The sequence below is a fragment of the Gossypium arboreum genome, chromosome 1, assembly GCF_025698485.1.
Source record: "Gossypium arboreum isolate Shixiya-1 chromosome 1, ASM2569848v2, whole genome shotgun sequence".
Lineage (NCBI taxonomy): Eukaryota > Viridiplantae > Streptophyta > Magnoliopsida > Malvales > Malvaceae > Gossypium > Gossypium arboreum.
In genome coordinates this window covers 51622983-51636035 of record NC_069070.1, presented here as the reverse complement: position 1 = coordinate 51636035, position 13053 = coordinate 51622983, and the positions used below count along the sequence as shown (strand labels likewise).

Genomic DNA, 13053 nt, shown 5'->3' with positions numbered 1-13053 from the left:
ATTGGTTGAGAAAATGTTTGATATTGATAAGTCATAGTGATGGTTAAGTTTAGATCATGTTTGATATCATGGAAGTTTAATAGGTTATCTAGTTCATAACAACTCATGAAAAGATGAGATTTGCCTTAAAACAGAATATTGCTGCAGCAATGACATGAATTTGAAAAATCACTAAAAATAGTATAAATGGAATTAAATTATGAGAAAGTTATGAAATTGAAGCTTAATGAGTCTATTTTCATATGGATTGAAAAAAAACAGGCATATAAATTATATTTTATGAGATATTTAAACTTTTGTGAAACAAGGTCAGAGTGATTTCTGGATCCTCTATTCTGACTTTAAAAATTCATAATAAATTGTAAAAAAATAATTAGAAGTCATTATTTATATGTACAGATTCCTTATTGAGTATAGTTTTAATATAAACAAATCTCATAGTCATTGAAATTCTGTATAGAGAGATATCTGATTCGTAATACACAGAGGTCAGAGCAGTCAAACCCTGAAACAGGGAAGACTTTAACTAATAAATTGTACTAATTGGCCCAACCAAAAATTCTATAAAAAAATTATTAAATATATATATGAGTATAGATTTAGGGAAAATTTACAGATCTTGATTTCGAGTTTCGTAACTCGAGATATGATTTTTCTTGTAACTATGATGCGGGTAACTAAAAAACTGTGAATGTAGAAACAAATGATTTGAAGTTCTTAATTTGATAAATTATGTTTGGTAACCTCTCAAGCTCGACTCCGGCGATGGTTTCAGGCGTGGTGCGTTACATTTAATCTGGTTCAACAGAAATCGTTTGTTATATGAAAGAAAAAATGTGACAAGAAGAGAAATAGCAAAGCAAGTTCGAAGTTATATCACAAAGTTGGATGTAACAAAAGAGAAAAAACTCACCCTTCAGTCTGATGGAAATATACAACAGGATGATCAAAGAGAAAGGGTCACAGTTCATTTTGACGTAGCCTTTGACCATCAATCTTCTAGATCGACTAAGGGCCTGATTGTACGAAATGAGGTGGGGGAGATCCTAGCATTAAAAACAGTTATTCACTCCGAGATGGTAACTCCATTCACAGTAGAGGCACATGCAGGGTTACAGGAAGTGAAATTAGGAATTTTTATGGGTTTTAACAAAATGGAAGTAGTTGGAGATTCAAAAACTATTTTAAAGAAATGCCAAAGTACTGATATAGATAAATCAGTTATGGAGCAATTATTAGAGACATACAAAGCAAAAAAGATAGATTTCAGGAGATTGAGTTTCATTTTGTCCCTAAAATAGAGAATATACGCCCATGTTATCGCGAAGGAGGCCATAAAGAGGAGAGAAAGTAATTACCTAGTAGGAGGAATTCCAGAATGTGTTCATCAAGCACTGAAGAATTTTCGGGCAAGGCATCCGGATTGAATGAAAGGAAGATAAAGGCTTTTGAGAAGAGGTAGCAGAAAAAATTAAAATTCATATTTGAAAACCTGCTATCATTAATGGTTGGGTCGGTAATGTGAAAAGACAGAGTCTATTGGTATCCAGCTGTCGATTTGACTAGTATAGGATAAGATTTGATTTTCTGTTTTGATTTAGTTGAAATTAAACAAATTGGGCCAGTTCCGTAAGTTTTAGGCCTGATTTTATTTAGTAGGCTTTTGTTTTTTAGTTATTCTTTTAATTAGTATCTTGTTAATGGACTTCAGTCTAATTCTGTTCTATGTATTATTTCCTTTTGCTAATAAATTCAGTCGAATCTTTAATTAAAATTTTTTTAACAAAATAATATATTATAAAATAAGAAAACGGGTCTAATCCAGCTTTCAATATTTTTGTTTTGGTGAAAAGGATTTCAATATTAAAACTCAAGCCTAACCCTTATTATCACTATTCGTCTGTACCAATTTTAAAATAATGATTAAAATTTAAACTTAACTGGATTGAAGTAACCCAGCACATATTTAAACAATAATTAAAGTTATTTACCAAAGTAGAAAAACGCTATTTAGAACTTGGATTAAGTTTTGGATTTCTTTTTAAGTGCTTTTAAAGTAAAAAATGTTTGCACCGTGATAAGCAAATTTTCGAACTCAAAGATAAAAAAGAGTGTTTCGTAAATAAAGTTTTGAATTTTTTTAGTTGATTTGAATATAAATAGATGATTGACTAATCAAATCTTTTAATTGTAGTGTTTAGTAAATAGGGGTTTGCAAGAGTTTGTTGAGCTAAAATCTCCAAAATAAAAAACACTCAGATGACAACTTTTATCACGACTGATTGAGAATAACATATGTGGAAAGGGGCGAAGCCTGAAAAATTTTTTAGGAGGGGTTAGATGAAATTTTAATTTTTTATAGTTTATATTTTTATAATTTGTAAAAGATTAAATCAAATTTTTATAATTTTAGGGGGGGCAAAGTGTAATTTTATCTTTACTAATTTAAAATTTTTAAAAAATTTTAAGGGCTTAAAATATAATTTTACATTTTAGGGGGTGTCGGAGCCCATGCTAACCCCTTGGCTTCGCCCCTATATGTGGATTGACATATCTAATTATGTTTACTAAAAAATTACTCCTTTTGTCACATGTTCTCAGACCCAATGTAGCCTCCATTTTCCCATTTTCACTTTCATCTTAAAAGTCCCAAGTAAATTTAAAAAAATTAACTAATTAATTTCCATAATGGATGTTTTAATTCCTTGATAATAGTGTTTTATTTCAATATTTCACCCATTAAAGGCTTAGTATTATAAACAAATAAATACTTAACAATAAAATATGTCATGCCCTTATTTGTTATTTTACACATATCAACTTTCGGCTATTAGTTAAGTTTTACCAAACAATTTTAAATAAACAGATAATAAAATCAATTAGTCAAATCAATTAATAGAATCAATTGGTCAAACCAGCAATTGCAATCAGCTATTAGCCAATTACCAAACAGGGCCAAAAGCTTTTTTTTAACTTTTGTGTTTGGGTAAATCATTTTTGGAGTCATATGACATGTTTAACCCTTATTTATAATATAATATATTTTATGTAATATTGATGTTGAGTATGCAATTATTTCCCTACTGATATTTATTTTAAATATATAACATTATATATTTAAATTTGTAATGGTTATATTTTAATACTTAAAATATATTTTATATATTGAAATTAAATTTTACAAATAACTAATATTAATTACTTAAAATATTTAAAATTTATATTTTTATCAAAATATTAATAATAAATTTATTTTTATATTATTATTAAAATATCTTCATATTAAAAATTTGAATATTATTTAAATCTATATTTTTATTTCATAACATAATATGTAAAATAAATATTTTAATTCTTAAAAAGATTTTATACAAGTGATATTAAATACTTAAATATTAAATCAACATATTCAAAAATATATTTTTATCGTGATTTTTAAAAGCAATAAAAAAACACATTGAATATCCTAACCTTCCGAAGATAGGATGGGTGAGATATGTGGGCCTGTGATCTCTGTTGTTCCAATTACAAAAGAATTGTAATTAAATGCTTCAGGCATGTTGTATGTTGCGTACTATGTGAACCACCGACAATGAGATGACAATAGTACTCGTTTCTTTCATTTTTAGTTGTTATGTTTATTCATCTGTTAATATGTAACGTTGTCTACCTTTAAACTGGTTCATCCTATCGTTTAATATTGTTACTGGCAGCATGTATAAAGTTAAAAATAGACATTCGCATGCTAATTAGTGGCTGGGGTTGGTGTTAAGCAATATTAATATGGATTCTGTCAATTTTAAGTTTTAAACTTTTAAATTATTTTAGTTGAGATGAATTTAGATACAATCGATTCAAATTTCGGTCTAAATTATTTTGAAATTTTAATTAAATTATTATAGATTAAAATAATTTAAAATTATTTATTTAAATAATTCTAAATTAAAATCAATTTTAAATTGAGATAATCTAAATTTGAATCAATTCAGAATTAAAGATTCTTGATTTTTATTGTTTTCATGTTCATATAAAACAAATAGACAAAATCAGCTAAAATTTACTTTTTACATCAAATGGATAAAAAATACTTTTTATTCTTTTAATGTTCATATAAAACAAATCGACAAAATCAGTTACTTTTTACATCAAATGGATAAAAAATACTTTTTTACTATTAAAATCATGACTTAACAAACGAAAAAAAAAAAAAAAGGTGATATTCTCAATATATGAAGTGCTTAGCAATGCCAACTTCACATGCTTGAAAAGACAGGTTCATAGATAGATATTTGGATCGACATGCATCAGCATGTTCCAGCCAATGCTCCTAAAATTGAATGGCTTATTCAATGTGTATGCTTATAGCTTTAACACAAATCTCTCTTTTGTAGTTCAATGCAAGTTAATGATGTTGAACAAATTCATGGTTAGGGGCTAGGCAAAATCAGGGTTCTTTATATTTTATGGTTACGTCATCTTTTCATCAAATTTGGATATATAATTTGCTTTATTCATTCTTTTAAAATTATCCTAATTTTTCCATTAAAATAGTTTAATTTCATTTCATAGGGATAACCCACAATTTAACATATTAGTGTATAATTGAGATTGATTTTCATGTAGGTTGTACATTTCTTTAATTCTATTATTGAATTTAAACTTTTTTTGTTTTAAAGTTATTAAATTTAGTGGCGAGTTAGAAAATTTTTAGGGCTGAAATTAAATTATATATTTTTATAATAGTAAAAATACAGTTTCATCATTTTAATAGTATATATCTTTATAATTTTTAAAGGATTAAATTAATTTTTTTATTTTTGAAGTCAAAGTATAATTTTATCATTATTAATTTAAAAATTATAAATTAAAAGGAATTAAATAAAAAACTATTTTAAAGAGGCCAGACCTGTCAACCCTCTATACTCTGCCACTGATTGAATTTGAACTTTTAGAATTAACATCTAGATCACACATGTTAATTTTGTTAAATAATGACTTTAGCACGCTTAGTAACTTGAGATTGCAAGTACCATCACCTATGTATATTAACTTTTTTCATGAAAATTGTTAACGAAATTAGCATAAATGATTTTATTTGTCAACAAAAGTAGTTTAGTGAAGTAACTTGATGAAGTTAAAAGGTCTGTTAATTACATGAAAATTAATGTTAAATTAAGTCATTTAAAATATAATTTATTTATACTTGTTTATTGGTCAGGTCAAATTACGTTTGAGTTAAGTTATTTTGGATCGATTCAATTCAAGTTTCAAAATTTTGGAGTGTTTTCAAATCAAAATAGTTTTAGATTTGAATAATTTTGGGTTCAAGTCAGATTCAAGCTTAGTTTCATTTGCTTTTAGGTAATTCAAGTTTAAAATACTAGTTTTTTGGGTTGGACTAGTACAAGTTCATATTATTTTAGATTTTGAACCTTTCAAGTTTAAGTTATTTAGAGTTTAGTTTAAGTCAAATTTTTGTTTCAGATTTGGATCATTCTGACTTAAGATTGATTTGAATTTGAATAGTTAACTTTTATGATAAAACCAAATTGAGTTGATAGAATCATACTTAATATATATATATATATATATATATATATATATAATTTTTAAAGCTTTCCTTTTGTTCTCGGCTAAACCATGTGTTTAACATTTAAATCTTCTTGAAGGACTATTGAGGATGCTCCAAATGCTAAACTCATACAGATGTAAATGATAATTAGCTGCTTGTCTTATAGCCACAATAGGGAGCAATTCACAGCTACAAAAAGTTTGCTGATTGAATCAGAAATTGAAAACAGTAGTGATTATCTGTAAAACTACTGGTTAAGGAAATGCCGTTGATTACCTTTATTTGATACCAATCTTTTCATTTAAAATGGATTGCCTTTTTTCAGGTTTGCGAAAGCGGAACATCAAAACTGAGCATACAAATTGCAACAACCATCCACGTGCTGCTATTCTCCTCTGCAAAATTCCCATCACTATATCTATCAATTCCACCCCACCCCCCCAAGTACAAAAAAAGTGCCACACAAAGTACTTTCATTGCCTACGGAGAGCAATGTGTAAGCCTAACAATTATGGGGTGGTGTTGAAGAAGAGGCTCAAAGGAATGCTGAAGTTCATTGCTGGAAAAGCACTGCAAATTACAACCAAGATGATGAGGGAAGGCCACTTGGTGGTGATTGCCGTCCAAGGTAAAGAACCAAAGAGATTTCTCATAAAATTAGATCATCTTTACAACCCTGATTTCTTGAAGTTGTTGAAGCAAGCTGAGGAGGAGTTTGGGTTTTCTCAAGAAGGGGTCCTTGAGCTTCCTTGTCAACCACATGAATTGCAGAGAATTCTCAGTAATATAAAAGCTCTACCGTAACTCTTTTTATTGTGCAAATCCTTTTTAATGTTCAAATTTAAAATTTGTGATTGTCTTTTTCAATGTTTTTAAAATTTGAACTTGTACTCTCTCGTTAAAAATGTAATATTACTCACCCAAAATTTATTAGTAAAAATTTAGCATAGTTAAAATATTATGTGTAGTTTATCTTATGCCCATGTTTCCTTAATTACATTTATAAATATTTTCAATTTTTTTTTACTTCGCCTAGTTTTGGGCTAAGAGTGTTATGATTTACCAATGATATATCAATTGATATGTTTTGGAGATGCAAATAAAGCTTTCTTTCTATTAGAATTTTGAATTAAAGAGTTATTTTCTTTGTGTGATTTGATTTTAGACAGTTCTTTTCAAATAGAAACAAATATGTCTGGAATTATAAATCAATAATAAAATTATTATTTTATTTAAATATTTAAATTATTATTTTATTTATATATTAATATAAAATAATAAATACTTTACCAAGTTATTGGGTTTCTTGAAATAACTAGGCAGGGTTTTAAATTTACTTACATCTAGGTTTCAATCCTAGGTGGAAATTTATTCCCACTTAGCGTAAGTTTAAAAAAAACACTAAAATATCAAGTAATTCAATAGGTAAGTTATAAAAAATACTTTATCTTTCAATAAAATATCTTATAACAATTACATGGTTACTCACTGTAACACCCCGAACCCGAGACCGTTGCCGGTGTCGGACACGAGGGGTTAACAAGCCAAAACCACTTATGGCACCGACCAATTTGACATTTCCAGGCAAGCTGAAAACTGCGTCGCTGTCGCCTTAAAAAGCATATCTCGAGTTTCACAACTCGGAAATTGATTCCGTAAATTTTCCCTGAATTTAGACTCATATATCCATCCATGTATTTATTTCTAGAATTTTTGGTTGGGCCAATTGGTACAGTTTATTAGTTAAAGTCACCCATGTTACAGGGGTCGACTACACTGACCTTCGCGCGTTACAACTTGAATATCTCTCTGTACAGGGTTTCAATACTGATGCCGTTTGTTTCTAATGAAACTACACTCAAAAAGGAATCTGAAAATATAAGGCATGACTTTAATTCATTCTGAATAATTTATCGTAAATTTTCAAAGTCACGACAGGGGACCCAGAAACCGTTCTGGCCCTGTCTCACGAGAACTTTAATATCTCTCGGTATACTGTTCATATGATCATTTCGTTACTTTCATATGAAAATAGACTCGTCAAGGTTCGATTTCATAATTTATTCACTATTTAACACCATTTCTAAAAATTTTTGTGATTTTCCACATCCACGTCACTACAGCTGGCAGCATCTGTTTTTAAGGTAGGCTTTACCTATATTGTAGTTCCCATGGACCAACTATAGTCTAGTCATACTTAGGTCCAACATATGATCATATTTAGCCATTCCAATGGCTGATCATGTGACCAACTCTCTCATTCCAAACCATAATCACATCATGAAACCAAATATAATTACAAACCACATATGGTCAAATTCCATACTCCACTTTTACGAACCATTTTCGCATGGCCGCACACATATACATCACAAAGTACTTAAAAACAACCGAGGGTAGCCCTATACATGCCATATTCAAAACTCGACTAAAGGAGTACCAAAAAGGGCTTTGATAGTGTGGTTGACTTCAACTTCTATGATCCCGAATCCGATCACTAACGAGCAAAATCTATAAACAGAGAAACAAAGAAACGGAGTAAGCAATTTATGCTTAGTAAGTTTCGAGCCATAATATACACACAACCAAAGCATAGCATTCAAGTAGCTAAACAATAATTCATATGCACAATTTCTCAAAGACATGCTTACTTCACAATCCCAACTCTTATATTCATACACTAATAACGGCTTAGTCAAGGCCGATAACTCATTTATCATCGGAGCGAATACGCACATACACTTACTCATAGTGTGCAAAGCACACACGAAACGCATCTTGTTGTTGGGAATTTCACAAGCGTATTAACTGAAAATTTTACAGCAAGTTCAAAGATCTCGAATCACATACCTTCGGAGTTTATCCGGATATAGCTACTGTTCAAACGCCTTCGGACATAGCCCGGTTATGGTAACCCGCACAAAGGCCTTCGGACTTAACCCGGATATCACAATTTGCACAATTGCCTTGGGCTTAGCCCGGATATCATAACTCGCACAATTGCCTTCGGCTTAGCCCGGATATCACAATTTGCACAATTGCCTTCGGCTTAGCCCGATATCACTCGAACATTCATACACATCTTTGTTTCAATTTCATAACACAACTTTTATGCACAATTCACTTAGCAAAATATCATTTCGGCTCAATGGCCACATACAAAGGCACAAATTGATTGCTTATTACTTCATTCAATCGAATCAAAATCTAAGTTTCGATACTCAAAACTTACCTCGGACGTGGTCGAACGATTTAACGGCTATTCGACAATTTTTCCTTCCCTTATCGGATTTAGCTCCCTTTACTCTTGAGCTTAATTTAACAAATAAATTGGTTTTATCATTTGAGCATCGAAGAGGAATTCAAGATGCCTAGCCAATATATATGCTCATTAGGCATCAAAGTCGCATATGTACGAAATCACGAATCGAACTCAACACATTAGTTAATATTCCTCTTAGCGAATTTTCTAAGCCAAGAATAGGCATCAATATGCTTGCCTCTAACCGAATGCATGCACACCAAATTCCCTCATGTGGCGAATATGCATGTCCATGTTGAGGCCAATTATGCACTTAATACCACACAAAACAGCATGCATTTTACTAACTAACGATTACATATTGTAGCTCAATACACATCTCTCATGTACTTCATAACCAAACATCATCACAAGCAAATATATACCTTGAAATAGTATATATGTCATGCCAATACATCATGTGCAAACATGTATACACATATAGGTGCAAGGTCAATCTCAAGGGGTTCATACCCATCCAAGCACAAATTTTACCAATCAAGTAACAAGCATAAATCATGCTCATGAATGCACCATGGCGAATACATCACAACCATACTCTTTCAACTTCGGTCATGGTTAAACAAAGAATTCAATGTCCTACTCAAGAATACTAAAAAGAAATTTCAAGAGTAGTCAATCCATCATTACATGCATCATCAACAAGCTTCACATTTAGCATGCAATGGCTTTAACACAATATCAACCTTGGCCAAATACCATTTTTCATGGCATAGCAAGGATTTGAACCATGGCTAACATGCACATCAAATTAGCAACCAAAACAAGCATGAATCTCATGACACAACCTCATACATACCTTAATCTTGATGCAAGTTTAGCCAAATCTCCTTCTAGATCTCTTCTAAACAAAGAAAATGAAGCAAAAATCTCTTCTTCCTCTTAGGAATTTCGCCAAAGGAAGGAGGGAAAAGATGAACAATTTTTTGTTTTCTTTCTTAGTCTTTGCTCAAAAAAGGATGAATGACAACTTTTTTTTCTTTCTTTCTCTCTAGCTACTGGCACCATGGGGGCGGGGCATCCATGCTCATTTTTTTCTTTTTTTTTTCATTTCTTAATTCTTTCTACATAATGCACTAACTAAACATGTTGGAAACATGTCCCTTGCCCATAATCTAGACATGGTCAACCACTCATTCAAAATAAATGGAGTATTTGACATGCAACTCCATTTATTTTGCTTCATTCCTTTATTAACCTCTTGAAATTAGCTACATATTTTAAATCCTTTCACATGAGTCCTTTTCTTTCAATTCACAATCAAATTAACTAAATCAAAGAATTCAAAATTCACACATGAGCACACACATATTATAGGCATCAAAATAAATTTTAAATTATTTTTATGCCTCGGTTTTGTGGTACCGAAACCATATTCGACTAGGGTCAATTTTGGGCTATCACAACTCTCCCCACTTAAGAAATTTTCGTCCCGAAAATCTTACCGTAAATAGGGTTGGGTATCGCTCTTTCATAGAGTTCTCGGTTTCCCAAGTAGCTTCTTCTATCCCGTGTTTGAGCCATAACACTTTCACTAGCGGAACCCACTTGTTTCGCAACTCTTTCACTTCACGTGCGGATACTGAATCGGTTCTTCCTCATAACTCATATTGGCTTGAATTTCAACCTCGATGGACTAATCACGTGCGATGGATCGATCTATAGCGTCAAGCATCGAAACATGAAAGACATCGTGAATCTTTTCGAGTTCGGGGGCAAAATCGACGATATGCCACCGGACCGACTCGCCGGATATCTCATATGGCCCGATGAACCTCGGGCTCAACTTGTCCTTACGGCCAAATCTGAGTATCTTTTTCCAAGGTGAAACCTTGAGAAACACTTTATCTCCCACCTGATGCTCGATGTCTTTACGCTTCAGATCCGCGTACGACTTCTGACGATCGGAGGCTATTTTCGACTTTCACGGATTACTTTCACTTTCTGCTCAAAGATCTCTAATCAAATCCACCGAAAATTTTGCTTTCACCGAGCTCACCCAAAACAATGGTGTACAAGATTTACGACCGTACAAAGCCTCGTAGGGTGCCATCTTAATACTTGATTGAAAGTCGTTGTTGTAAGCGAATTCAATCAACGGCAAATACCGCTCCCATGAACCACTGAACTCGAGGATGCAACATCTCAACATATCCTCAAGTATCTGAATTATCCGTTCGGATTGACCATCGGTTTGGGGGTGAAAGGCGGTGCTGAAATGCAACTTGGTACCCAAAGCTTCTTGCAACTTTTTCCAAAATCACGAGGTAAATCTCGGATCTCTATCCGACACGATGGAAATAGGCACCCCGTGCAATCTCACAATCTGAAAAACGTACAATTCGACTAGTTTGTCCATTGAAAAATCCGTACGTACGGGGACAAAGTGAGCTGACTTAGTCAATCTATCTACCACGACCCAAACCGCATCCTTCTTACTCGTTGACAATGGCAGTCCGGATACAAAGTCCATGGTGACTCGATCCCATTTCCACTCGGGTATCGTGATCGGCTCAAGTAATCTCAAGGCACTTGATGTTCCGCTTTCACTTGTTGACATATTAAACATCTCGAAACAAAGTCGGAGATGTCTCGTTTCATACTATGCCACCAAAACCGACGTTTCAAATCGTTGTACATCTTCGTACTCCCCGGGTGGATTGCCATTCGACTACAATGGGCTTCGTTTAGAATTATCGAAATAAGTTCCGAATTCTTTGGAACACACAGACGACTTTTGAACCTCAAACAATCGTCATCATCGATTTGAAATTCGAGTCCTTGTTCGAACACACTCACCCGTTTTGCAACCAACTCATCATCGACTTTCGAGCTTCACGAATTTGACGATATCAATAATGGTTTGGCTTTCAATTCAGCTACTAACACATTGTCGGGTAGAATGCATAAGTGTACATTCATCACTCGTAAAGCGAATAATGATTTACGACTTAAGGCATCCGCAACCACATTCGCCTTTCCGGGTGATAGTCAATGACCACTCATAATCCTTTAACATTTCGAGCCAACGTCTTTGTCGCAGATTTAAGTCTCTTTGAGTCATCATATATTTGAGACTTTTGTGATCCGAATACACATGGCACTTCTCACCAAATAAGTAATGTCGCCATATCTTTAAGGCGAATACGATGGCAGCCAATTCGAGATAATGGGTCGGATAATTTTTCTCGTGTGGCTTTAATTGCCTCGACGCATAGGCCACAACTCGACCTTCTTGCATCAATACGCAACCTAACCCGAGTAGGGATGCGTCACTATAAATAACAAACTCTTTGCTCGTTTCGGGTTGCACTAGAATTGGGGCTTCAGTCAAATAAGTTTTCAATTGATCAAAACTTTTCTGACATTTTTCCGTCCATTCGAACTTAACATCCCTTTGGAGTAGCTTCGTCATTGGCGTGGCTATCATTGAGAAACCTTTTACAAATCGTCGGTAATAACCTAAGCAAGCCCCAAAAGCTCGAACCTCGTTAATATTTCTGGAGGCTTCCAATTAAGTATGGCTGAAATTTTATTCGGTTAGACTCGAATACCCGATCTGATACCACATGACCCAAGAAGCTAACCTCTCTTAACCGTAACTCACACTTGCTGAACTTAGCATATAATTGCTTATTCCGTAAAATTTGCAAAGACTAACCTCGTGTGTTCAGCATGTTCGGTCTCATTTCTTGAATAGACCAAGATGTCATCAATGAACACGACTACGAACCGATCCAAATATGGTCTGAAGATCCGATTCATTAAATCCATAAATACCGCAGGGGCATTAGTAAGCCCAAACGGCATCACTAGGAACTCGTAGTGACCATATCTCATTCTGAAGGCAGTCTTGGGTACGTCCGAATCTCGAATTCGTAATTGATAATAGCCCGATCTCAAATCTATTTTCTAGAACACTGAGGCTCCCTTCAGTTGATCGAACAAATCATCGATACGCGGTAACGGATATTTGTTCTTTATCGTCACTTTATTAAGCTGACGATAGTCGATGCACAGCCTCATGGTTCCATCCTTCTTTTTCACAAACAACACTGGTGCACCCCAAGGTGAAAAATTAGGGCGAGCAAAACCTTTATCCACCAATTCTTGCAACTGAGCTTTCAACTCCTTTAATTCCGTTGATGCCATACGATAC

The 13053-nt window shown here is 33.0% G+C and overlaps 1 protein-coding gene and 1 long non-coding RNA gene across 2 annotated transcripts; one reads left to right on the top strand and one right to left on the bottom strand.

The window, feature by feature from the left end:
- Positions 1 to 559: 559 nt before the first annotated feature.
- On the bottom strand, positions 560 to 1491 carry LOC108482796 (uncharacterized). The gene is made up of 3 exons (XR_001870943.2): positions 1359 to 1491; positions 914 to 1046; positions 560 to 796 (listed from the first exon to the last, which is right to left on the bottom strand). It is a non-coding gene; the product is annotated as an uncharacterized LOC108482796 (long non-coding RNA).
- Positions 1492 to 5637: 4146 nt separating this feature from the next.
- LOC128279436 (uncharacterized) lies at positions 5638 to 6528 on the top strand. The gene has a single exon (XM_053018325.1). The coding sequence runs from the start codon at positions 5879 to 5881 to the stop codon at positions 6374 to 6376; it is 498 nt and encodes a 165-aa protein (XP_052874285.1). The 5' UTR covers positions 5638 to 5878; the 3' UTR covers positions 6377 to 6528.
- The last annotated feature ends 6525 nt before the right edge of the window (positions 6529 to 13053 follow it).

Excerpts from the sequence above, each read along its gene's own strand:
- LOC128279436 (XM_053018325.1), top strand. The coding sequence starts at position 5,879 with ATGGATTGCCTTTTTTCAGGTTTGCGAAAGCGGAACATCAAAACTGAG.